Source organism: Nuphar pumila, chromosome 15, assembly GCF_984573655.1.
Source record: "Nuphar pumila chromosome 15, dmNupPumi1.hap1.1, whole genome shotgun sequence".
In the NCBI taxonomy this organism is placed as follows: Eukaryota; Viridiplantae; Streptophyta; class Magnoliopsida; order Nymphaeales; family Nymphaeaceae; genus Nuphar; species Nuphar pumila.
This window is the reverse complement of record NC_143263.1, coordinates 24,877,818-24,904,599: the sequence shown is the minus strand read 5'-3', so window position 1 is coordinate 24,904,599 and position 26,782 is coordinate 24,877,818. Positions and strand designations below refer to the sequence as shown.

The 26,782-nt window shown below is 38.2% G+C and overlaps 1 protein-coding gene across 1 annotated transcript; it reads left to right on the top strand.

Annotated features, from left to right (window-relative positions):
• The first annotated feature begins 10,800 nt into the window (after nucleotides 1-10,800).
• LOC149814855 (protein phosphatase 2C and cyclic nucleotide-binding/kinase domain-containing protein) lies at nucleotides 10,801-24,508 on the top strand. Its single transcript, XM_089988268.1, has 16 exons — nucleotides 10,801-10,935; nucleotides 11,083-12,289; nucleotides 12,824-12,955; nucleotides 13,065-13,289; nucleotides 13,474-13,599; nucleotides 13,699-13,761; nucleotides 14,034-14,122; nucleotides 14,225-14,456; nucleotides 15,903-16,216; nucleotides 16,376-16,463; nucleotides 16,577-16,643; nucleotides 16,756-17,033; nucleotides 17,115-17,180; nucleotides 17,306-17,427; nucleotides 23,669-23,825; nucleotides 23,949-24,508. Exons 2-16 carry the CDS (start codon nucleotides 11,270-11,272, stop codon nucleotides 24,192-24,194), a joined length of 3,225 nt encoding a protein of 1,074 aa, XP_089844394.1. The 5' UTR covers nucleotides 10,801-10,935; nucleotides 11,083-11,269; the 3' UTR covers nucleotides 24,195-24,508.
• The last annotated feature ends 2,274 nt before the right edge of the window (nucleotides 24,509-26,782 follow it).

Genomic DNA, 26,782 nt, shown 5'->3' with positions numbered 1-26,782 from the left:
CGGCCTAGCCTGGTAAGAAGGTAAATCTTTCATGGACTAGCGCAACTGATCAACGCACGCTGGCAACATTTTGGTTGTGTTCCATGAAAGCGTGCCTACCATGATAAAGACTCCATTAGTCCATTGCGAGCCCAAGTACCAATACCAAGTTAAAAGGTATGGTTTTATTATAGATACAGACCATACTCTCATCGCATATGCATTTTCTATGTGCTACCTGTCCAACATTGTCAGTACTGTACATTCCCATAATATGCGGTTGCACATGTATTGCTCTGGAGACTGATACCGTGTCATCTAAATTGACCTTGATTTTTTAGTAGTTTACCTACCAATGAAACAGGTAGAAGAAAACAATCTACAAATATATATAAATATATATAGGAAAATGGGTCTGGGCTAAACCCATTTGGTGTTAAACCATGTGCTAAATGGGTTTTTCGGGCTTCTCCAGTGCTTTTTATGTGGTTCTGGCTCCATAAATGTGTTGGGCATAGTCTATTTACTAAGAATCCACACCTGGATCATGTGTTTTAGATGAAAAAAATGATGTTTGGAGCCTCTAAATTTTACAAAGATTTTGAACCCTTGATTTTTTGAACTTTATAAAAACCCACCCATGTATTGGAATCAAACTCTTCAAGAGCTTATCCTTATAAAATCAAAAACATAAATTGCATCTATACTGTTAAAATTTAAAAATAAAATAAAAAATGCCTGAAAAATATATTCAGCTTGCGTTTTTTACCATTCTCCGCATCAGCATCCCTGATCTGCATCACCATCTGCCTCCAGGGACCATTCATGATCCAGGGTGATGCTCGTCGCCTAACTGTATTTGTTTCTTGTTTCTTTTTTTTTCCTTTTCTCCTTTCATCTCTCATTTTCTCTTTTTTTCCTTTTTTTTGGGGCTCCTTGGCATGTCTTGAGCCCGTGTTTGGTTATCCGGTAGATTCAATGTTGGTTGAACCTGTTTTCGTATGGTAATGTTGATGGTTATAGTTAGTCTTTCTCTCTCTTTTTATTTATATATATATATATATATATCATTTCTTTTAATGTCAAAGTTTGTGAGGATTATGTGAGGGGGTTCATTCATGCACCCAGATTGTAACAACACCTTTATTCTCTCTCTGTTGTGACCTGTAAAGGCAATAAATTTTGGAGGTGGTGACAGCAGTTTTTCCACGATTGTAATCTCCTCTCGTCATGAGGGGTGATTGTTAGCCGACCTTTTAGGCTTCAAGTGAGAGAGGGGAGGAAGTTTTTCAAATGTAGCTGTGGGGTCACTTCTGGGGGAGAAATGATACCACTGGCTCAAGATTATTGTAGTAAGTCCAGACAATGAAAAATGAGATTGCTTTCAACCACAAAAAAAAAAAAAAAATATGAAGTCATATGAGAGCATATTTCACCAGACAGGGTGACTCCATCGTGCACACGATGGTCATCTATGTCATACCAACACATCACTTGTCATGTGTAAATTAAGTGTAGAGAGGAGACCAAATACACCATGACTCTGTCAAGCCCGGCCCGTGTTGGACATGGCCAATAGCAGTACATCATGCCCTTCGATTTAGTCTTGATGTCTGATCCATCTCATCATGTCCCTTTCAAGCATGGCATGAGGCATCTGCTGATATTATATGCCATCATGAGCTCACCATGTGGGGCCATCAGCTTTGGAAATTAGCAGTGTGCTTATGGAAATACGGTATGCACCAATGTATGGCTATGATCTCATCATCATCTTGACCACCAAAAATAAGCTCAACTTCCCACGAAGATGGGCAGGTCTGGACCGTCAGATTTTCAATATGGACGGCCTATATCGTAGGGTCATCTAATGCATGGTAAAGGGCCATGATCATATGAGACAAGCAGACATGTACAAAATAGTTTCTTATTATATTTTTTGTGTCCTCAACGGTGTGTCTTTTCTTTGTTGGCCAGCATTTCATGCTAACGTCATTTTTGTTTCGTAAATTTAAAAAGCTGCTTTTCTTTGTTGTCCAACGTTTAGAAAAAACAAACGAGGGCTTTTTTCGTAATTTACGCCTTTTTCAATGAGGGGTGCTTAGACGAGCACAAGCCTCGTATATTTAGGATGAGCTAGCCCAGCGTTAATCTGGTCCATCCAATCGAAGCAATACAGACCAATCATGGCCATTAATGTTTCTCATGATCATATATATATAGCAACAGAAGTTTAAATCGGGAAAGCCCCAAAGGGATTGGCGGAACGGTGTTAGGCTTGGGCTTGGGTCCTGGCTATCATACGTACGGATGCACACTAGCGGGGTTCGAGCCTACAATCTCGGTTCGCCCAATTACCTGAATGTTCAGCTCGGCTTGAGCCCAGCACCGAGCTTGGCTCGACCCGGGTCATAAGCTCATTTCGAGAAAAAAGAGTGTGGTGGCATCAAAACATGGACAATCTGACCTCCAAGAAACCCTTGGTGATGGTGGTGGAGCGGTGAAAGCCGGCTGAAGTGTTGCCTGGGCATGCAGGTGGAGTGGGCCAAGTGGCAAATGCCAGCTGCATAACGAAGCTGGTGCCTAGCGGCAGTGTCTCTGTCACAGTGGAGTGGGCTGAGCCAAAAGGAGTCACCAGATGAATCGTCGTCCTCCCAGGGGTGACTGACAAGAGCAAGATTCAAGAGTGGTTGTCAAACTAGTCATTGTAACAACCTCAAATTCATCTCCAAAAATTTAAGATTTTTTTTTTTTTTAAGAAGTGAATTGACTCCAAGACTATCTATGGTCATGCTCCAATTAAACTAAAGTCTAGGGATTTAGTTTGTATGCAAACGCTAGTGTTTAATAACCTACTATAACTGAATTGGAAAAGGAGACACCAAAGACAAGACCTTTTGTCAAAAATCAAACCATTATATTTATTTTTCAAATGCGAAATATAACCTAAGGATCTGGGATCTATCACATATTTAATATCACCATTCAAACCATTTATTTCAAACCATAATGTAAAATAAATAGTTCAAAACACAATTCCAAATAATGAAGTCCAAAATTCAAACTTTAAATGTCAAGTCTATGAATTCTAAACACCATTCACACATTTAGAAATCCTGGCCCCATAAAACCACCATCCTCTCCACGTCAGCCAACCAGTTCTCGCCACCATGCATGAGTTAAGTTTGAGCTCCACCATATGAAAATATAAATATGGGTGAGAACTCACAGTTCTTTGTACAAAATCATAGATTTAACAATAGTAGAGAATAAAGTATAAGTTTACCAAATACCTTATTTGAAAACCTTAAATATGTAACATGATTAACAACATAACACAAACTTATTATACTTGAATATCAAATTAATCTAACATGCTTGCAACAATCCATTCATTCATACTTGCAAAGCTAACATGATTCATTTCTCAACGCTTACACAAAGCATATAACAATGCATATCAGATGCATGACTTATATTCCATGCATGAACTAACATAGATATCAATCATATATTTTATGTATGAGCTAACACACTACATGATGCATGAATAACTTTTATCTTATACATGACCATTGCTTTTGAATGCATAAACATGATTAAATGCAAACAATTAGTTGTTAATCTTGACTATTGCCTGATGATACTAAGTCAAGCCAGATCATGAGCATTCACGTACACAACTCAACATGTATCTTATTCACATTATGTTTTATTAATTGAGTTAGAACCCGCGAACCTCGACCAACCAACGACACACACTAAGTTAGAATATTGGCGACACAGGCATAATATCGAGGCAATAGCGACTTACGCTTAATGTCAACAATGGGAAGTACCCTACAATCATGGCTAGGGACTATGGACTCTCTATGTGTCCATTGAAAAAATAATGCCCACGATGTTTAGTATCACACAGTGCTCACAACCGGCAACCAAGGTTCTCACATGTCCAATAGGCAACCAAGGGAATTAATACATTGTTTCAATTTCATTTATCTATGAGTTATCATTCATTTATTCCATATGGCAAACATGGAGTCATAGCATGCATCACATCATGCATCTTTTGATTGAGATACACTCGCTCAAGAATAACATTGTATCATTATATGCCAACAAGTGTCATTAATCATATACGTCAAAACACAATATAAAGAATGTATTCACATGATTAATACATAAATATTGCACCAGCACCCAACCATCCATAAGCCCAGATGTAGCTAATTCATAAGACACAATACAATCGGGTTCACCTTTCGAACGGTCTTATGCATTCAAGTAAGCATTACCTGTTAGACGACATATAATGCTCACGAGCTATATACCATGGTCACATGTTGTACATAATTAACATAAGCATTCATATAACATTACAACATCGTGATGCATACATGGTTCACAATTGGAACAATTACATGCAAACAAGCAAAACCAGTTTATATGTACAACTGTAAAAAAAAAAAAAACTTGTCAGTATAAATTTTGCAGTCATCACACTAAATGAAATAAATTTTAAAATTTTTACTGTTGATGAACACACATGTTAGCTGTCTACAACCAAAAACCTAGGTTCAATCTCATCCCGAATTAGAAAAAAACTAAATATTTTACTGAAACTGGTTTTCTGTTCACATAGCAGACCTATTCAGTTTGGCTTTTTCGAAGAATCATCAGTCAATGAATTTACAGATTGAAAGAAATTCAACAATTTTTACTATAGTTAGCTTGATGTGTCTGACACAAGCTCTAAAAAAATCAAGTCTAAACTTTATCTCAACTAAGAATTAAAATTCATGCATTGTAATCTATTTACGTTCTTGGACAGACTATGCTCTAGAAATTTCAGGTTTTGAAATAAAATTTCATGATTTCTCAAACCATAATGAATAAGTGCATAATATTTTTATCGTGAGTTATTCAATAAATAAACTACCACACCTAAAAAACTTGGCTATAAACATTGAGTAATTTGGGAGAAATAACATCAACAAAATTATGCAGTCATTACAAAATTTCGATCAAGACAAAAATTCTATGTTGAATTGCAGATAACCTATCTCCCAATCCGAATCTGAAAGAAACCCAATTTTTTTTGGGACTGTTCCTGATGTCTAAAACATTGTTCTAAAATTTGAGAATTTTTAGGTTCACTGTTTTCGAGATCCATAAATTTCTTGAAAACTAATAAGAATAAAAATAAAAGACAAAACATAGTTTTCAAGAAACGCATCAAGAAATTCATGATTTTCATAAAGAAACACCAACAACATGCATCCAACGATTTTGAATTCATCATAAGCACACACATTCATATAAACATGTTGTAAACATAAAAATGACATACATTTCCTGAATCAAATACAAGATCCAACATTTTTAGTCAAGAAAACACATTTTTCTTAAAAATAATTTTTGAAAAAGATTTCAAGTTTATGAAAACCTTTCAATAAATTTTTAATCTATCAAAACCATATTATATCTAAACATAAACATATCTAGAATGCTACAAACATCAAATATTTTTTATAACATGTATTTAAATTCAAATCTAAATTGTTTTCCATCTAAAGAAGGGTTAAATTGCTCCTACAAAATAAAATAATTATTCTGAAAAAATAGGGTTTTAAAATAAATCAAATAGTGAGAAATCAATTATATTCTTGGATCGACCTATATTAAATTCTAAACATGTTGTAAACTGTATAAATTCATACCTCTAAAGCGTAAACTCATGAATAACACAACAAACACGCGAACGAGTATCAAAACCGTGATGAAAACACCTAAAACACTATAGAAACCTAAAAAGAGTATATAGATCTCTGTCCAAACTCAAGTGAATATTGTCCAAGGTCAACATACAGGCCTTATATCAGCCCATACTACAAAAATAACTAAAAAAAAATTATGGAGGAAGGCTTACCTTGGCCCCCAAGGTTGGTTGGCATCTTCTTCTTCTTTCTTTCCTTCTTTGTCTTTCCTTTTCTCTTCTTCTTCTCTCTCTCCCTCACTAAAAATCGTGTGAGGAGATGATCCCCTTCCTCTCTTTTTATAGAGGAGAGAGGGCTCTTGGGTTGGAATTCTCCTTGGTGGGGGGACTCCTCCCAAAACCACCCCTCTCTCTTATCTCTTATCTCACTTGGAGTTCCCACTCATGTGAGACTCCAATCTTCTCTCTCTCTAGAGGCTCCCTTTGTGGTGCGCTTCCCTCTTCTTGGCTTATTAGGTTTCCTAATTGAAAACAAGTTTTATCCTAGGCCTTCTAAGATTATGTAACTAAAGTCAAAACTAATTCGCCACCTCATCTACCTAATTAATTTATCTAACTAATTAGGATTCTAATTAAACAACCTATGTGATGCTCCACTCTCTTCTAGAAAGATCCCTAGGGGACGCTCACCCCTCTCTCTCTCTCTAGAAGACTCCATACCATGGATGAATATTATACATCATAATCAATTTAATTAATTAAACACTTAATTAGGTTTTTTATTTTTTTTAAATAAGATTTTAACTATAATAAATATTAGAGTCATACTTGAACTATGGATCCTATCCAAAAGAGTTCATGATCCAAATTTACACTTTAATTTATATTTAATTAATTAAATACTATTAATTAATTATTTATTAAATGAATTAATATTAATAATTATCATTAAGTTAATTTAAATTTAATTTTTAAAATATAAAAAATACTAGGCATTATAGTCATCATCATCCAAGGGCGATTGGCGAAGAAAGAGAAGGGGACTAAGGGGTGAGATTTGGGTAGAAGGGGATAAAAGAGATTTGGAAAACCCTAAAGCAAAGGGGTTGGGGGCAAGGCCAATATTTTTATAATTAATATATATATGTATTATATAAAATATAAATAAGAGATGAGCTTTATCGAGCCTATTCGATCTCAGTAGGCCAACCAAGCTCGGTTCCTTTGCATTTATGAGCCTTAGAGACATGTTCGAGTTCGGCTCCTTTAATGGGTCGGATGAGCTTTGGGCTGAGCTTAACTGGATCGAGTCGGAGCCAGCTCGATTCATTGTGCATGCCTAATCATACGGGTGGTCAAGGTTCAAACATATGGGCGTCACCACCTTGCATAAGTTGAATCCCTAAAGCAAAGGGGATAAAAGAGATTTGGAAAACCCTAAAGCAAAGGGGCTGGGGGCAAGGCCAATATTTTTATAATTAATATATATATATATATATTATAAAATATAAATAAGAGATGAGCTTTATCGCGCCTATTCGATCTCAGTAGGCCAACCAAGCTCGGTTCCTTTGCATTTATGAGCCTTAGAGACATGTTCGAGTTCGGCTCCTTTAATGGGTCAGATGAGCTTTGGGCCGAGCTTAACTGAATCGAGTCGGAGCCAGCTCGATTCATTGCGCATGCCTAATCATACGAGTGGTCAAGGTTCAAACATATGGGCGTCACCACCTTGCATAAGTTGAAGCCCAATATAGGCCTCGAGGGTGAGGGTCCTCGTCACTGAGTTTTCTCCTCCAGGGGGTCTATCTATGATCTAACTATTACCAGGTTTTGGGTTTTTTCGTGTAACTAAATAAAAAAGTGCAGCCATAGAAAACACATATTTTGCAAAACAATAGAAATAAGAATATATAAAAAATAGTTTATACCAATATTTATTGTTTTAAACGAAAAGCAAAATGCCAGTTCTTTTTCCATATTTTGTAGCAAAATATAAAGTATTCACTATAAGGATGAGGGTAAATAGCGGCATCCCTTTAATGACGATAAAAAATCTTGTCGCTATTAATCAAGTAATAACTGAAGATTTTTATCCCCGTTAATTGATAGGTAATAGCTGGAACATAAATATATCATTGTTATTACTCTACTACAACCATGAATGTCGCCACTATAGATTTATCAATAATGGCAATATTTATATCCCCACGAATGCTTTGCTCCAACACACATCTCATCGTTAAAGAGCTATGTATAACGACAAGATTTCCTGGCCATTAGATATTGTGTTAAAACACATAAACTGATATATTTAACGACCAGAAGATCTTGCAGTTATTAACCAATAAAGGCTTGATCTAGCTCTTGCTATTATAGATTCGCCATATAACGACAATAGTTATGTCATTGTTATAAAGTGAGGTCAAAGCTCCCATTTGACCAACATTTGGGAAATTTTTTTAAGTGGGGGGCCTCCCTCTCTTTCTCTCATCTCTCCTTGTTTTTTCTCCCTGCTCTCTCGTATATTCCCTGTTCTTCTCTCACTGCTCTCTCGTCTCTCTCTACTCTCTCATTGTTCTTGCACATAGGGAGGCAACTTTGCAGTCTTGCACGTTGTTGCAAGGTACTCTCTCTCTATGAATCCTGTGGTACATGCAACTCTTATTGAATATGGGTTTTATTTTTAGGGTATTATTTTGTTTTCTATCAAATGAAATATACAATCAGGGGGTTGCTTTGTTAGTAGATTTCACCATCTGGTCAGAATTTTATTCTTTTCTTGATGATTGCTTCCAATATAAGAAGATGAGGATACCAAAAGGATAATTTTTATATATTGTGCATACATCCAGTTGAAAGTCCTGACCAAGGTGACCAAAAGGCTAAAACTCCTCTTTTCATTAAGATGACCTAGACAACTGAAAACAACAGTCTGGTTAGGATGGTTTAAGTCTTGATGATCATCTACTAGCAAAGACTTGGATAACATAAGGATAATGGATTGTTAACCAATCCCACAAATTGGTTGAGCTGATCCTAACGACTAACGTTATATTGTGCCATGAGGAATATGATTCGACATAGGGTTTTGGTTGATAGTCATATGCTTAAAGCTAATTGGAGACTCAAATTTTCGTTTATCATATATTTCTCTAGAGATTTTTTGTCTACCTTATAACTAGGGCTGGTAAACAAGTTGAGTTGCTCATGGCTTGGTTCATGTTCGACACATAAAGAGCTCGGTCAGACTCATAAAATAGGCTTGGCAAGCTAAACATCATAATAGGTACTTGGCTTAGCTTGACTTGTATAAGCTCGTTAAATACTAAGAAATGTATTTTATATATACTTTTGTTATATAATATAATATAGAATATATAATTGAACTATTTAGTTTGAAAAAATAGGTTTAGTGGTAAAATCTTATTGGTCCTAGCTATGAAATACAACATATTTTTTGTAATCCTATTGTTTCCAACTCTAAAACTGTATTTTTTTCTGTAAACAAGCCAACTTGAGTTCGACTTGTTTAACTTGGGCTCATTATGAGCTCAAACTCAGTTTGGCTCACCACAAGAATGAGCAAACTTGAACTACTTTAAGCCCAGCTCATCCAGCCTATTTACTTGTAGCCATATGCTTAAAATATATGTTTCATGGTTGTCACCATTTTTTTCTTCTTTTTTTTGTATAATTAAATACTAAGGAAATTTCATATGCGATCAATAATTTTTCTCTTACCATGGGTGCGACTTGATTATACACCATGAAAAACACCATGAGATAGAAAGTTAAGAGCATGATTGTAAGACTATGATAATTATCTTATAGCATCACCTCTGGTTTTCGATATCGTTTTTTTTGCAAAAGCAAACAAACATATGCCAATCAATAGAAAATAGCATCACCTTAAATAAGAAAAAAAAAAGAATGAATTGGTATTATTTTCTAGAATAGGTCTAAGACTCTAAAAGGCGTCTCTCTCCATCCTTTATAGGCCTGAAATCCAAACATAGCCTCGAGGCAATCAAGAGTGTCAAAGTCTGATTACTAACCTAAAATCCAAACATAGCCTTGAGCCAATCAAGAATGTCAAAGTCAGATTTTTGCCTATGTTGCTCAAACAAAGTAGGCCAGTTCAAGCCATGAGTGCTATGCAAAGCAATAATTGCTGCTTTTATTTGTATGTACATGCAAAAGTTCATAGATATAATGTTTTTTTAATTAAATAAGCCTTACGTGTGATAAAATGAAAAAGGTTAATACAATAATAGTTACTATCCCCAAATTGAAGATCTTTTTGTTGTTGATTTGATTTTAACTTTTTGGAGATTAATTGAATTCTGGAATCTGTATGCTATATTGGCTTTGATTATATTTTCTTTTTTGATTTGCACTTTATGAATATATGATAGAATGCTACATGTTAATTAGGTACAAAAATATATCTTTTTTAAAATAAATGCTTATTTAATTTTAGCCTCCATCACCGATCCATTTCCCGTTTGATGTCGTCCATCTCACCGAAAACGGAGCTGATTTGGATGGATTCATTGCCATCCCTATTTAAACTTGAAAACAGACACAACTGGCCGTTGTACCAGAGACCGCATTCCACACCGATCCGGACGCTACTCTCCCCCGAGAATCAAAGGCCCCGATTACACCGTATAGTTCCTTGGGCTCAGTGGGCACGTGGTTATCGTACCAAGTCCCTCCTCAAACCAGAAGACTTTCTTACCCTTACCAGCAACGGTCGAGATTGGGAAACGTTTCGTCTTTATGGTAAATGAGCAAGAGCACTTTAGTCATTTAGGGTGAAACCAAATCCCTTATGTCACGCTCCTCGTAACTCCACGTAACGGGCAAATACGTCAACGCGTAAAAGCCGGAAAGGCCCCTGTAGAAACGACAAAATAGGGGTGTGAGAAGGTAACGTCAGAGCATAATTTCGGTCCATTACTGAATGTCAAACCCTTGAAAAATGTACATTTTAGTTGACTGAGAGTATGAGAAAGGAGCAGCGGGATTCGTAACCGGCGATTTTTTTATTTTTAATTTAAAAATTGTAAAATTTAAGGGGGAAAGAGAAAGAGAATTCCGTTTTTAAGGGTGGAGAGTGTGGTGGTGACTGTGATGCGAGCTTCCTTCATCCTCTTCTGCATCTTCGCTACCGTGAGCTTGTTTGCTTCGTACCGATCCCCACCCCTTCCTCTTCCTTCTTCTTCCTTCCACAGGTACCCTCCTTCTCCATTCATTCTTTTTCTCTCGATTTTCTCTTTTTCTTTTCCGGATATGTTCTTGATTTGGAGTTCTTGATTTTTCTTGCTGAGTCGTTAGCTCCCTCACTGAATCTGAACCATTTATCCTTGATTTTGATGTAGAAATCGGGCTAGGGTTTGCTTCAGTTTTGTGAGAACGTCACTCTCAGGGTTAGGGTTTCATTTGGTGTGAAAGGGGCATTCTTTGTGCTTTGATTCAAGGAGTTGAGTGGGGATCATGGTGTGGTTTGATTCGGTTTCGATGGTTTTGTTGGGATTAGGTTTGGGGTTTAGTTTCTTGTGAGGAGCAATGGGGTGTGTGAATTCTAGGAACTGCATGGGCCGGGAGCCTTCTTCACCTTGTGTTTCATCGAAACATGGGAAAAATGTTAAAGCGAATGCACCGCCCAGCTCTTCTTCAGATGGGGAAGAGGAGCGCATCGATCAGTTGAGGCATTTTTCGAGGAACCGGGATTCAGAATTAGGCATCGCGAGGCTGTCCAGGGTTTCAGCGCAATTCCTTCCGCCGGATGGTTCCCGGTCAGTCCATGTCATCGACGGGGCCTTCGAGTTGAGGTACTCGTACCTCTCGCAGCGGGGTTACTACCCAGAGGCGTTGGATAAGGCGAATCAGGATAGCTTCTGCATCCATACGCCCTTTGGGACGAGCGAGAGCGATCACTTCTTTGGGGTGTTTGATGGGCACGGGGAATTCGGGGCTCAGTGCTCGCAGTTTGTGAAGAGGAGGTTGTGCGAGAATTTTCTCAGGGAGTGCCAGTTCCGGACCAATGCTGTCGAGGCTTTCCACTCGTCTTTCTTGCTTACTAATTCTCAACTGCAAGCTGATGCTTTGGATGATAGCATGAGCGGAACTACAGCCATAACGGTGTTAGTTAGAGGGACAACACTCTATGTTGCTAATTGTGGTGATTCTAGGGCTGTGATCGCTGAGAGGAGAGGGAAAGAGATTGTTGCAGTTGATCTCTCAATTGATCAGACGCCATTTCGGGCAGATGAGATCGCTAGGGTGAAAAATTGTGGGGCTAGAGTTCTCACACTGGATCAAATTGAAGGCCTGAAGAATCCTGATGTGCAGTGCTGGGGCAGTGAGGAAGATGATGATGGCGACCCTCCAAGGTTATGGGTGCCAAATGGCATGTTTCCAGGTACTGCATTCACGAGGAGTATTGGGGATTCAGTTGCAGAGACTATTGGAGTTGTTGCTACTCCAGAGATCTCTGTGGTAGAGCTAACACCAAATCATCCATTCTTTGTTATTGCAAGCGATGGGGTGTTTGAATTTCTTTCTAGTCAAATGGTAGTTGACATGGTAAGGAGAATCTCTGTACTCTCTCTGAATGAATAAAGAAACTTGCATGCTATGATGCATTTTGATAAACTGAATTTGCTTCTATCCAAAGTTCAGAATTTCAGATTTTTATTTGCCAAATTTGTGTTTTGTTTTCTCTGAACTGTTAGCATCTGTTTTACTGGTTGAATGTGAAGCAGTTTCTTCCTTCTATAATAATCATGGGCTCGACCAAGTTGAGATTTTTTTTATTTTTGCCACAATTTTCTCAAGAGCTTCTTTCCCCTGTATTTTTCATGTTATCTCTTTTTTATATATTCTGTTTCCAAATGCATCTTTTTAATAATTGCTTTCTTTCACCTTTCTTCACTTCTTTTTTGCATTTAGTTACTTCAATGTTGCTACAATGGAAAAAATTGAGTTTCAGGTGGAACTGGTTCATGTTTATGTCTCAGATGTTCTGTTCATGCCTTAATAGTTCTATGTATATTCTTATGATTTTTTCTGTATATATATGCTAATAATGTTTGCGTCTTCTTCAACCAAAATCATCAGGTTGCAAAGTACAAAGATCCACGTGATGCATGTGCTGCAATTGTTGCTGAATCTTATCGATTATGGTTGCAGTATGAAACTCGTACTGATGACATTACAATAATTGTTGTGCACATCAATGGTTTCAATAATGTATGTTGGTGCTGTTCTCTTCTTTTCTCTATCTTAGTTAACTGCTATTTTGTGTGAGTTTATCTGTGAAGGCAGGGATGTGGATTAATATTCTTAAATTCGTTTTCAGACAGATATGGTTCAAAAGACTACAGATGTTGGCATGAAACCTTTGCAACAAGTCAGAGAAGTGACAGGGTCTGAATCACCATCACCTGTGAATTGGAATTCGAGAAACCATCGTGCTAGGCATGATTTGTCACGAGCTCGTCTCCGAGCCATTGAGTGCTCCTTGGAAAATGGACATAATTGGGTCTCTCCATCCATGCCTCACAGGAAAACTTGGGAAGAAGAAGTATTACTACTTTTTCTTTTCTTTCTCAACAACGTTACTTAAAAAAAAGGAAAAATGTAGAGTCTAGAACATGTTTCACCAAAGGCACCATTTATGGTTTTAAACTCATATTTTTATTTATTCCTAGCTCTTAATTTCCTAATGAATATTGACTTGCTTATGTGTTTTTACCTGACCTCCTCAGGCACACATTGAACAAGCACTAAGTGACCATTTCCTATTTAGGAAGTTAACTGATTCTCAGCGCCACGTTCTGTTAGAATGCATGCAAAGGATTGAGGTGGAATCTGGAGATATTGTCGTGCAGCAGGTTAGTATCCCGTATTCTCTCAAGAAATTTTGTCATCCAATGCTATTACATTATTCTGATGTCAAAATTTTAAGTCATAATCTCTGTATGTAATTCTAGGGGGGGGAGGGAGATTGCTTTTACGTTGTTGGCAGTGGAGAATTTGAGGTTTTCGCCTCTCAGGTGGGTGTTGGAGAATGTGCTTCTCATCTTTCTGTCCTGTTGTTTCTTTTTCATTAAAAAATCTGCCTTTTAGCTTTGTTCAGCCTTTAGTGGTATGCTTCAACTAGCAAAATCATAGGCTTTCCTGTATGTCTTTGATCAATTGTTGTTCACTGATTATCTATGATTTTTCTATATGTTTATGCTGATATGGCTAGGACCATCAAAATCTGAAATGCTTGTTTGCTGCAAAATTCCTCTGGCCGCCTGTAACAGCTTATATGAAATGACAGGAAGGGAAAACTGATGAAAAAGAGGCGGGCAGGGTTTTGCATCGTTATACTGCTGAAAAGTTGTCATGTTTTGGGGAATTAGCATTGATGTACATAACTTCTTTCCTAATTTCAATTCATTTGTTTTTTCTTCTTTTTTCACCAAAGCTATTGTCAATTAACTAACAGTTCCATTTGTCCATTGAAAGCAGGTATAATAAGCCCCTTCAAGCATCTGTGCGGGCAGTGACAAAAGGGACACTCTGGGCTTTGAAAAGAGAAGATTTCCGATTAATACTTATGTCAGAATTTTCTAATTTGTCAGCCTTGAAGTTGCTTCGATCTGTAGATTTCCTTTCAAAGCTGACAATCACACAGTTGAGTCATATAGTGGATTCTCTCATGGAGGTGTCCTTCTCAGATGGACAGACAATAATTGATAAGGTTTGCTGTGTTGTAATCAGGAAATTTGCTATGCATTTATAGAACTTTGGTTTTTCTTTTCTCAAATGTAAATAAAAGGTTATTGTCAAGAAATCTTCTGACATGGTCCATGTATTGTTGACTGTAGTTTCCTTTCTGAACTACTTTAATAATGTATCTTGTCTGTCTTGATATATTTGGCTTAATTTTTCCCCATTTTTAGGAACATATAATGATTGAAGTTGAAGATAAATACAGAAGCATCAAAATAAATTAGAAAGGATAAGAAAAGGCTGGATGACACCCTGTATGCTGAACCACATTTTGATGCAAGCATTTGCTTCTTTCGACGTTTCTGAGAGTTTTCATTTTTCTTTCAAAAGTTATTAGTTATTACTTCCAGAAGGAAAAAATATGTTATACTAAATACTAGCGATGGGGATGGTCACAAGATGTTATCCTTCCCATTGCAAAAGGCCTGCTAGTTTGACTGTTACCAGATGCAAGAAACAGGTATTTTTCAGCATATCTGTATGGTGTGGATCAGCATCTTTCCATGAGAAAGGTTCTGTAACGTCTGTCTCAACCTTGATCCTTTATGTAGAGACTATGTAACACCGGAGCATCTTTCCATGAGAAGGGTTCTGTAATGTCTGTCTCAACCTTGATCCTTTATGTAGAGACTATGTAACATGGACTCTTCTAACAGGGCAACGCACCCGCACCTGCACCCGCACCCACACCGATACAGGTGCGACACTTGGACACGACTTCCTTTGTGTCAAGTGAAGTCAACCAAACTGAGGTTCATTTCTCTCCAAAAGTATATTTGGTTAACCTAACCATGTCCAGTTTTGTCTCTCTCTCTCTCTCTCTATATATATATATATATATATATATATTGCACACACACATACATGTGTGTGTGTGTGTTTTGATATTGCCGTGTTGCCCGCACCTGTATCTGCACCTATGTGATATAGGTAGAGAGTTAGAGGAACAATGAACACCTAAGAAGCCCATTAAAAGCTTTAAGTGCTCATATGAGACTTTCTCCTCATTTATGTGCTATATGAGCTGAAGTAACTGTATGGTCACACAATAGAACCAAAAAGTGATGCTTGTGAAGCCTGCAAGGCAATATTGTTGTCATTCTCAATCTGCATGTCAGAGTTACATATTCCTTGTACTGTAAAATCTATCCATGCCTGTTACACAATCTGTTTGTTGCGTATGCGATTTTTTTTGGCATGAATTCCTGTTACATGTGCTTTTATACATGTGAAAATTTTAGATGTTGTGTAGCCATCGTCTTTTGCATTCTTAAAATTGATCATCCGAATTAGTGACTGCCAGAGTAGCTAAGAATTCTAATCGTTGTAAGCTGATTTGTCTATATTACTTTAATTTCGCTTTGGATACTATAGAGTAATCGATCAAACTGATTGCTGGTTATTTCTTTTCTAGAATGAGCATCTGTCTGGATTGTATATTATACAAAAAGGACAGGTGAGGCTGTCTTATGAAGCAGATCTTATAAAAACTAGAAATGCACAGAGTCTTCTGCTGGAGAATCTTGACTGGACAGATAATTATCACAGTAATAGTGGGCATTTGATTAAGAAGGAGGGAAGCTATTTTGGTGAATGGACGCTTCTTGGCGAACATGTTGGCTCTTTATCTGCAGTTGCAATTGGTAATGTCGTCTGTGAAGTCATCACAAAGGACAAATTTGATTCTGCAGTTGGACCATTGGTTAAGCTTCCCCAAGACAATTGCAAGTATGTAACAGTTTGATTTAATGTCTTCTGTGTTTGTTTCTTTTTTATTTCATGTACGATATTGTTAGATGTGACCTGAAAGATGCAAGTGGGAGCTTTGTCCATATTCTGTGTTATCTTATACACCATTCTTTTTCCACACTTTTTTGTTGCTTTCAGGTCTAGAGATCATTATTTAGGTTCTTCCATGAAACCAACCACAAGCATAGATAATAAAAGCTTTCCAAATGTTCAGTTTGCTGATCTGGTAAATAGAGACATAGTATCGTTTTGAAAGATGCTTTTCCTTGCCATAGATGAAACATTCTTCCGAGTTCTGGGGCCAGGTACCTAAAATCAGCTATAGTATTTTCTGAACAGGAATGGCGAGCTGGTGTGTATTCAACAGATTGCAGTGATATTGGACTTGTTTCTTGTAAAGTCTCAGGTATGAAAATGATTCTGCTTCTTTCCTATATAAAGTCTCAGGTATGAAGATGATGATTTTAATGTCTAGGATCTATGTTGATGGATTTCCTTTTAAACTGATTGACTGTCAGAAAATATCCTGAGCTTGAAGAGGTTTTCAAAGGCAAGGATAAACCTCCTTGGAAGGGAATCACAGGTCTTGAAGGAGAAAGATCTTATGAAGAGTTTTAATTGTGTGCCATGCATACCAAAAGTTCTATGTACTTGTGCTGATGAATACTATGTCGGCTTGTTGCTGAATACATGCCTAACTTGTACATTATCCTCAATAATTCATACCCCACTAGATGAAGTTTCAGTTCGTTTTTGTGCTGCTTCTGTCATTGTTTCCTTAGAGCAACTGCACAAGGTTAGGCATTTTTGGTGTTTGACTTTATATTGTGCATGACAACTGCTAATACATATATCTTATGCTTTTCTAAAATGCCAGGATGGTATCCTTTACAGGGGAGTGTCGCCTGATGTTTTAATGTTTGACTGGACTGGTCATCTCCAGGTCTGTTTCTAATCTCTTTGTCATGGTCATCACAGCCTCGTATTTGCAGTGAAAAAAAATTGGTCCATTCTTTGGGGCTAGGGTTTACCCATGACATGCTTAATGATTCATTTCATGTGTTCCAGCTAGTTGATTTCAGATTTGGGAAAAGATTATCCAGTGAAAGAACCTTCACCATATGTGGAATGGCAGATTCTTTGGCCCCAGAAATAGTTCAAGGCAAGGGTCACAGTTTCGCTGCTGACTGGTAAGTACACTTGCTTTTAGTAAGCAACTTTGTGCATGCATGAGGTGTATAAGACATGGTAAAGTAATGCTGTGGTTTACATAGATACACCAAGTATACTAAACCGATAATGCATATTGACTACAGGTATTTGTAAAGTATGTCTTTCCTGTCAATTTAGATCACCACATAATATTGCAGAGAAATATGCCATGTCAATTTAGAGACCACATAATACTACCAAGAAATATGCTTTGTATCTGAGCATGTATAAAGCATCCAGGTATTCTCATATGAAATATTTGCTTTACAATAGCGAACTATTTTGCAACTATGCATGTGTACCATTTCTTGCATGCAAACATCTAGCAGGTTTATTTTCTATCTTGTAATACCTAATATTTATGCACATTTTTTTGGTAAGTCTGTTGCTCATGTAAGGTGCTTGTGTGCAACAACAAGCCAAGTAGTGAATTATTAGAGAGAGAGAGTTTGCAGCCGAGTTCGAGAGCCCTTAATGGGATTAACACTAGATGTCCCATTGTAACTTCTTTTACAATAAGGATACATAGAAAAATTACATATCTACCTAGAGTTGCTAGTCGAGGAAGCGGGAGCGGGAAGCGATACAGGAAGCGGAAGCGGGAAGCGAGGCACTTTTGAAATTTTAGGAAGCAGGAAGCGCGGGACAACTTGGGAGCGAATCAGGAAGCATCTCGGAAGCGACCTAGAAGCGTCTCGGAAGCGACCTAGGAAGCGAAGAAGGAAGCTACATAGGATTCGAGTGAGAAGCGAATAAGAATCGAAAGGGAAGCGAAAATATAATTATATATTTTTATTTTATCAAAAAATTTGATTTATGTCATTATTGACAAAATAAAACATGTATCTAAGACAATAAATAATATAAGTTGCAATTATCTAACAAATGCATTATATTGCAATTGTCAAGCATTTAAAAAATAATACATCAAGAGAAGATCATAATTCACATTCTTGTTACAACCATTTGACAAATGCATGCAAACACTAAATAATGCATTAAGAAAACAAATAAATTTGATTAAAAAGCATACATTTTTCAATGAAAGAATCAAATGACTTGTTATTTGATGTTGTGATTGTTGTAAATCTTGTGATGTCTGCATCATAGAAAATGAGAAATCAATAAACTCAAAGATTACATAGAGATATGATTAAATTTTTAAGCTATAAAGTTCTAAACTGTAAATTATAAGCTATAAAGTTCTAAACTATAAACTTAAAATTAACATAATCCACTACTTCACTTCATCATGCAATGTTCAAAATAAAAGTACATATCAAACCAACAAAATATTACGTGACCATGACAAAAAAAGTAACATAAAAGTTTTTAAGTTTAGAAAGTAGCTACATTAAATTTTGGTTGTTAATGCTAATATGCATTATATGATGATGTTGAAGAATTTGGTTGTTATTATTTTGTTACTTAATTTTTCATTGGATGTTCATATTTAATTTGTTATTTACTTAGTTAGATCTAGTTGCTTCATTAATGTTATTTGTACATATTATTCTTATATCTTTTGGTATTTATTTGAGGTTTCTGATTTCTTATTGCATGTTGTTTCATCAAGACAACATTTATTTTATTTATTTATGTTTTTAGATATTTTTAAGTTTTTCTTTTTAAGTTTTTAAAAATGTGTTTTTGAGGCTTATGCTTTATGCCCCGAGGCTTATGCCTCCATATTTTGTGGAGCGCTTCGCTATGCCTCAATGTTTTTGACAACATTGCTAGCAACCTATGTAACAACGACACGACTGAATGGGTGCCATACCTATGTTGACTGACACAGGGGTGGGTGCGCGTCGCAGTGCAGGTATGCCGCGGGTGGGTCGGGTACTGCATTGCGTCGGGTCGAGTCCAACACGGACCCGACCCTTTTAACAAAAAAGACCTCGGTCAAACCCTCTCTGCCAAACCCTACCCTCTCACTTCTCGTCTTCCCCTTCTCAGTCACCCTCTCCCTCTCGCCTCTCGCCTTCCCCCTTTGTCTCCCTCTCTCTCCCTCTCTCAGCTTCCCCTATGTTTTCCCCTTCTCTTTCGATTCCCCTCATCCCCCTCTGTCTCCTCTTCCTCTCGCCTCTCCTCTTCCCCCTCTCTCTCTCTTTCGTCTTCCCCTATGCAGTCGGAGAAGCAGGAGGGGAGGAGAAAGAGGGATAGGAGAAGAGAAAGAAAGAATAGAGAAACAAGGGTACCTACTTCTTGCTTCTTTGTCTTCTTCTCTTGCTCATTTTTTTGTGTGTATATATATATATATATATATATATATATATATATATATATATATAGAGAGAGAGAGAGAGAGAGAGAGAGAGAGAGAGAGAGAGAGAGAGAGAGAGAGAGAGAGAGAGAGAGAGTAGGTATGGGGTCATCCTCCTCATTCTTCGCATTGAGAGAAAGAGAGAGAGGGAGAGAGAGCAGGGGTATGAGTCCTCCTCTCCTTCTCGTTCTTCTTCTTCGCATCGAGAGAGAATTGGTGGGAGGGTTTACAAAGTAGCCCTCCCCTTTAAAAATGAAAGCACAAAAGTTTTAAATACCCCCTTGTTTTTAAAATAATTTTATTTTACCCCTCCTATTTTACATTTAAAATGTCTTTTTCTTTCCTTTAAAATTGGTTCAGGACTAAATGAGGTTGATTTATAATCTGATATACCGTGTCCCCATACCCACATTTTTTGAACTTGCCATATCGTACCCTCCATACCCGCACTCGCACCCGTACCCATGTGACATAGCTATCAACACTTAAAGAGGTTTTCTCACATCTCAAGCTACAGGGCTGCGAGATGTATTCCTTCAGAAGTTCCTGGATAATACCAGAAATTACTCAAAAGTGTGACCCTGAATCGAGTAGTAGGTGCAAAATAAAGCTTGCCACCTCTATAGGTATTCGAGGTATGAAACAGATCGTGACCAACTATATTAATTAATCCATCTCCTACCTTGAGCAAATGTACATCAACCATGACCTTGTCGACATCATGAGAGTCTTTCAAAACTATGTTTTTTGCATGTGACTATAAAACATTGTTTCATACTGCAGAAGGATCAATATCAGCTGATCATAGGTAATGGATCACGAACCATCAAAGAGGTAATGACCAGAGTTACCGGAAGCGCCTAGCTAAAAAGGGAAGCGCGCTTCGGAAGCGCGAAACGTCGCGCTTCCGAAGCGTGGGGGGAAGCGTCCCCCTTTTTTGGGAAGCGCGCTTCCCTTTAATGGGGGACGCGTTTCCCTTTAATGGGGGACGCGCTTCCCTTTAATGGGAAGCGCGCTTCCCCCACGCTTCCCCAACGCTTCCCCCACGCTTCCCCCTCGCTTCCCCCACGCTTCCCCCACGCTTCCCCCTCGCTTCCCCTGTTTTTTCAAATTTTTTGTATTTTTTATTTTTTATTTTTATTTTTTTTGCTTCCCCCTCGCTTCCGAGACGCTTCCTGGGTCGCTTCCGAGACGCTTCCTAGGTCGCTTCCGAGACGCTTCCCGAATCGCTCCTAAGTGGTCCCACGCTTCCCCGCTTCCTAAAATTTTGAAAGTGCCTCGCTTCCCGCTCCCGCTTCCCGTATCGCTTCCCACTCCCGCTTCCTCAACTGGCAACCATGGTAATGACGCTCTGATACTCATCACAAAGTCCATTGAGAGTGATGTAGATCAAATCTTCATCAGGAACAACATGATGAATGGCAGCCGGATGGTATGAATGAACATGAATTCTGCAAAAGAAATCCTTAATAGGCATTGCATCTCTCTTGGTTCCTTGAAGGGTCCAATTCAGATGCATGCATGGGAGATGGAAACTTGAACATTATCTTATGGAGATAATCTCAGAGTTCAACTACATTGCAATCTAAAGGAGACTAAGGGAACCCTTTATGATAAAATAGAAGTAACATACACAATGAGTTGTTGATCACATGTATTCCATGTGATATGTTTCAGGGATTATGATTGCCCAAGTACCTCCTTTTTCATCATGCTTTGTGTTTACAAGGTCTTCCAACGGGTGTGGATCAGCCCTGTTGATGTGCCCCATCAAATCGTGGCCTCGAGTAAATGAGGCTGTTTGCTTTTTTTTTTCAAACTAGGAACCAAATGCATAAAAAGGAAGAAATTAAAGAATGAGGTGTTTGAGGTAGCTGTTACAAGGGGAAATCACAAATGAATTAGACAATGAGGATTTTTCCTTTTTTATTTTGAAAATGAAAATAAATGAATAAATAATAAAGGACCATGGTAAGAGAAATAGCAGCTGGTCAAGAGGGATTGCAGGACTGGTTTTCAGGCTGGAGATGCAGGACATTAGCATGCAGTTGCTGATGTCACACATTTTTTTTTATGGAAGAGAAAGCATAGGTCTGATTTGCAGATCTGATTGACGAATAAAAAGAAAAGAAAGGAGAGGAGAAGAAGGGAAGAAAAAGAGATGAAGAAAGAAGAAAGTTTAGGAAAAATAGGAAAAAATATTTGTGAATCAAGAAAGATGAAGATTGGGAAAAGAGGAGAAGAAATACCTTTAGATGAAGAGAGACCCTTTGATGAGATCTACACCAGATCGTTACCTTTCCTAGTTGTAAAAAGTTGCTTTAATATCATGTAAACCATGGAAAGAAGGTGAGAAGATGAAGAGAGAGGAGACAGAGTTTACAGCCAAGTCCAAGAGCCCTTAGTGAGATTATGGCTGGACTTACCATTATAACTTCTTTTATAATAAGAATACAATGGCAAAATTGCAAATCTGCTCCTAATCAATTGAATAACTGTATGGGTTACAGTGATTCACAATACAAGAATAACGTCCTAGGACTTCACTATGAGCCCACATTCCATGCCAGGATCCATAAGGTCCACGGTCATGATCCCAAATAGGATCCACGATCTTATCCAATTCTTGTTCCAATTAATGGTACTAGAATACCATAGTAGTGCTAGGACTATATGTTGAAAAATTGACATAATGGCCCTCATGTTATTTTTTTAAGCATATTAGCTGCCAGGCTGCCAGCAAATAGTAATAACTGTTGCAAGCCTTTTGCTCAATTTCTTAGAATTCCCAGCGATTGATTCATGATGGCTGATCACTATGAAGCAGGTTAAGCAGGGGAAATTACTATACAATTATGCTTCACGTACCTCTCGGTTGTCCTGCATTGAGTCCAGCAAGCAATGGAGTAGCGAGAATGCTAGGTGTGATGGGGGCATGAGTGAATTGAGAAGGAATGGAGAGAATTGGAGATAATAGACTGATTGATTCTTCTTTTTTGAGGGGGAAGATGAGAAGATGCCTCCACCAACCACTCTTGAGAATTCTCATTACGAGTATAATATAACTCTCATTCAACACATTATTGGACTGGATCCCATCTTGGGTTCCGGGTTGTCCAGCCACCACAATGACTATACTAACCTGACCTGACCTGACCTGACTCAACAAAATTCATATCCAACCCCTAACATAATTTCATGATACTGTTCTATAACATTAGAGGGAAATAGCACACTAACACGTCTTATGATTCATATGCACCAAATATATCTACACAAGAATCCCCTTCTCTCCATCCTGGAATCCACCCGTTGGACTGCATGTTACTATCTTAACTGAGTGGTCTTGGGTTTGAAACCTTGGGTATCTTATGCTTGGCTACCTAAAGAAGGAAAAGAATCAAAGAAAAGAAAAGAGCTCCCCCTCCTTCCACATGCACCCACACATGCGAGCTGCCTGCCTCACATGGTCAGGCATGCATATATCTGTACACTACTTTATGTGATCATACGTAGCCATGTTATTCATATTTATAGTTATGAATGCGCAATTGTTTCTCAAACAATCAATATATAAATGATTGAATTATAGTTATGTGACTTTATGCTCCATTCCACAACCATTAACCACCCAAAGATTAAGCCATATTTGTTAAGAACTGTTCCAAGGGGATATTTACATGGTCTTGTAAAGATCTTGAAAACTTGTCACTTTAAAGTTTTGGTGCACAAGGTCTTTTCATGTGATTATTATTTTTTTTTCTCGTTCAACCTTTATCCAACTAGATCCTGGTCTCTTTTTTATTCCTTTACTTTTTTTCATGTGATTATTATTATTAATAAAAAATATTGTTGTTATTGATATGTTCTTACCTCCAAAGATTTGGCCAATTTTCCTGTTGGATACATTCTAATTCGATGCTGGCATTTCTTTCTATTGGTCTTCACTGCAGGTGGGCATTGGGTACACTGATGTATTTTATGTTGCAAGCAGAAATGCCCTTTGGTTCTTGGAGAGAGAGTGAACTTGACACATTTGCCAAGATTGCAAAAGGACAGCTGACTCTTCCTCATACGTTTAGTATGGAGCTGGTTGACCTGATCACCAAGGTTTATATTTCTTTGCATCTTCATGATATACAACTCATGCTACTGTAGCAGAAAATGCATACATGATTCTTTATGTATTCTCATTCTGAACTAATCTCGCTTTATTTTCTCTAAAAATACCAGCTACTGGAAGTTGATCCAAGTTTAAGACTTGGCAGCCAGGGCGCTGATTCAGTAAAAAACCACCAATGGTTCAATGGAGTTGACTGGGATGGAATGAAGGAAGGTCTGTCTCCTGTTCCTCGAGAAATTATATCTCGAATAGATTATTACATGGAAAACCATGCAGAGGACTGCTCATTGCCCTTCATATCTCCATCTACAGTTATGAGTGATCTAAAAACTCCTGAATGGTTTGAGGACTGGTAGGATTTTTTTCAAGATGTTCCTTTTACTGTAAATATATCCTTCCGTGTTGACTGCTCTAGTGCCCAAGTCATCCACAGCATTTCCACACCAGGAGTTGGAGCCAAGTGTTCTCTCGGATGTACAAGAGTTTCTGTATGATAATACACAACACTACCTGAGAAATTACTGTTGATACAGAAAGTACCAGAAACACACGTGTGCTTCACGTTTTTCTGATTCATTATAGGCATCATCAATTGTCAAACATGAGTTTGTAGAATCTTGTAAGTTGTATAGTTGTTTTCTCCCCTTCACCCTTATTTTTCCCTTTGTTCAATAAGTGGTTGTTATTGAGATGCATGCATTGATTATGGACTTTGCGAGTGCTATTTTAAGAAGAGATCGAGGAGGTTTCTGTGTGACTTTTACAAGAATCATTAAGTTTCATTTGGAGATATATTTTACTTGCATGCATGATTTGCCCAATTAAGCAGGTTATGAGACTTGAAATCTTCTTGTTACTGTTGGGTTTTTAGGATTGAGGGTGTGCGCAGTGAGGGAAGAGAGAAATAGGGAGAAGAGAATGAAATTGGTGATTTGGGAAACAGCCTGCTGTCAAGGGGGATTAGACATTTTCAATCTCATCCTTTCTACGCAGGGCAAGGGGGGTTATAAACACCTTCCTTGGGTAGCCATTTCCCTGCCCATATTTAAATATATATTTTAATATATTTCAGTGCAGGTGTTTTGGGTTTTTCGTGAGTTACGAGCCCACCAACCTTTGTGTTTCTTGGGATTCTAATTCTGAAACCCTATGCTCACACTGGATCCATTATTTGGATTCAACAATTTTCACTTGGCCATAAGGGATGAACAAAAATATTATGTTACAAATGGCATCATGTATTATCATATATAACACTTAGTAACAAAACATTTACCAAATAAGTATGAGTTTTGAGTTAAAATCTATTTTAAATAACTTCACTCATTCAAAGGTGATCCAAATCAAATAATAAATAAAGTTTAAGGAATAACCTTTCTTGTTTTGGTTCAACCAATTTCAAACATGTCCTCCGGGTCCAATCCATTTGACTAGATCCAATTAGGTTCAAGTGGTTCGTTCAAACCCATTAATGTATCCAATTTGGTTTGGGTAAACATATCTGGTCCAATAGTTCAGTACAACCATATCCGGACATATGTTTGTCAAAATAAAATGCCATGAGGTATTTAGTAAATCAGAAACACTTTTCTGTAATATCAGAAAAGTTAGAGGATCGCTATGGGCAAAAACAACATACCAAGCCCTTTTAAAACTTGCAGAGTTAAACAGTTAAAAAGACCTTTCTATAATTTTAAAAAAGTTTAGGAGCGGGAAAACTTCATATTTTCTAGAAAACAAGTCTATTTCTACAATTTCTAGAAATACAACATTTGTTTTGAAAATAAGTAATATTATGGAAAATAAAAGAAAAAAAATGAGATAAAGGAGTTCTCGATTTTTTGAGAAACCCTAATGCTCTTCTATTGTTTTTTTCTTTGCAACTTCCTCCTTAGCTGTCGCCTCTCACCGGAGGCTCTGCCAGACCCTCTCAACCGGCTTGGCTCGATCGTCCGGCGAGCAAGTCTTGCTGTTGGTACGATCTTCCTGCGTCGTTGCCCCTCTCCAACAACTTTGTCGGGCTCAACTGACCTACGAAGGTCAGTCTGCCTCTCCCCTACAACACTGACGAGCCTCTTTCCTGCAACAACTTCCCACGAAAGACACCATCGATCATGGCCTTCTTTGTAGTTGCTTCAATCTGGTGCCCCTGCTTCTTCCAGAACGACGACCTCTTACCGGAGAGATCCACCGGGACTCTTCTATCATGTAATCGCTTCCACCGCCCTATGCAAACTCTCGCGATGCGTCCTACGCCTCCATGTCACGAGGGCCGAAGAAGGGGCAGAGATCGTCGTGTGCTTCTTGTGCATGCCACCATTTACGACGGTGGATTTCAGAAGACAATGCCGCGGTGGCCTCCGGCGATCCGGGTGTCCAGCGGCCATGGTGGTTCTGTCAAGAACCAGAAGCCCGGTTTCCTCTGGGCAGAAGGGTCCTCACCACTCGGTACCACTCCTTTGAACCTGCCGTCCCTTAGAAAAGAGCACGAGGTTGGGCATGAGGGAGGGCGGCCTGAAGAAGACTTGCCGCAACAACCACAACGACCACTCTGGCGTGATCGGTAGTAGGATCTCCGAGATGTCCACACCGACCTTCCTCACCATCTCGTCATTGTCGCCTGGCCCTCTTGTTGATGGTCGAGCTCGCGATGACCATGTGCTCCACCGCCGAAACCTACCCTTTGGTGAATGTCCATCCGATGGGATCCCCATGGTGATTGATGACCTAGTGGTGTCTGTTTCGTTGCCGGAATATCCTGTGAGTCCTGAGAGGAGCTTTTTTTCCTTTTTGGACGCTTCACTTCGGCGTCGAGCAAGGGCGTTCGGTTGGGATGGACTTCTGACGGAGGCTCCCCTTTCCTCTGTAGCTGATTCCCTCAGGCAACACTGCCGGCCTAGCTGACAGTTTTCTGTGGTTTCTGATGACCTTTTTTTTTTCTTCA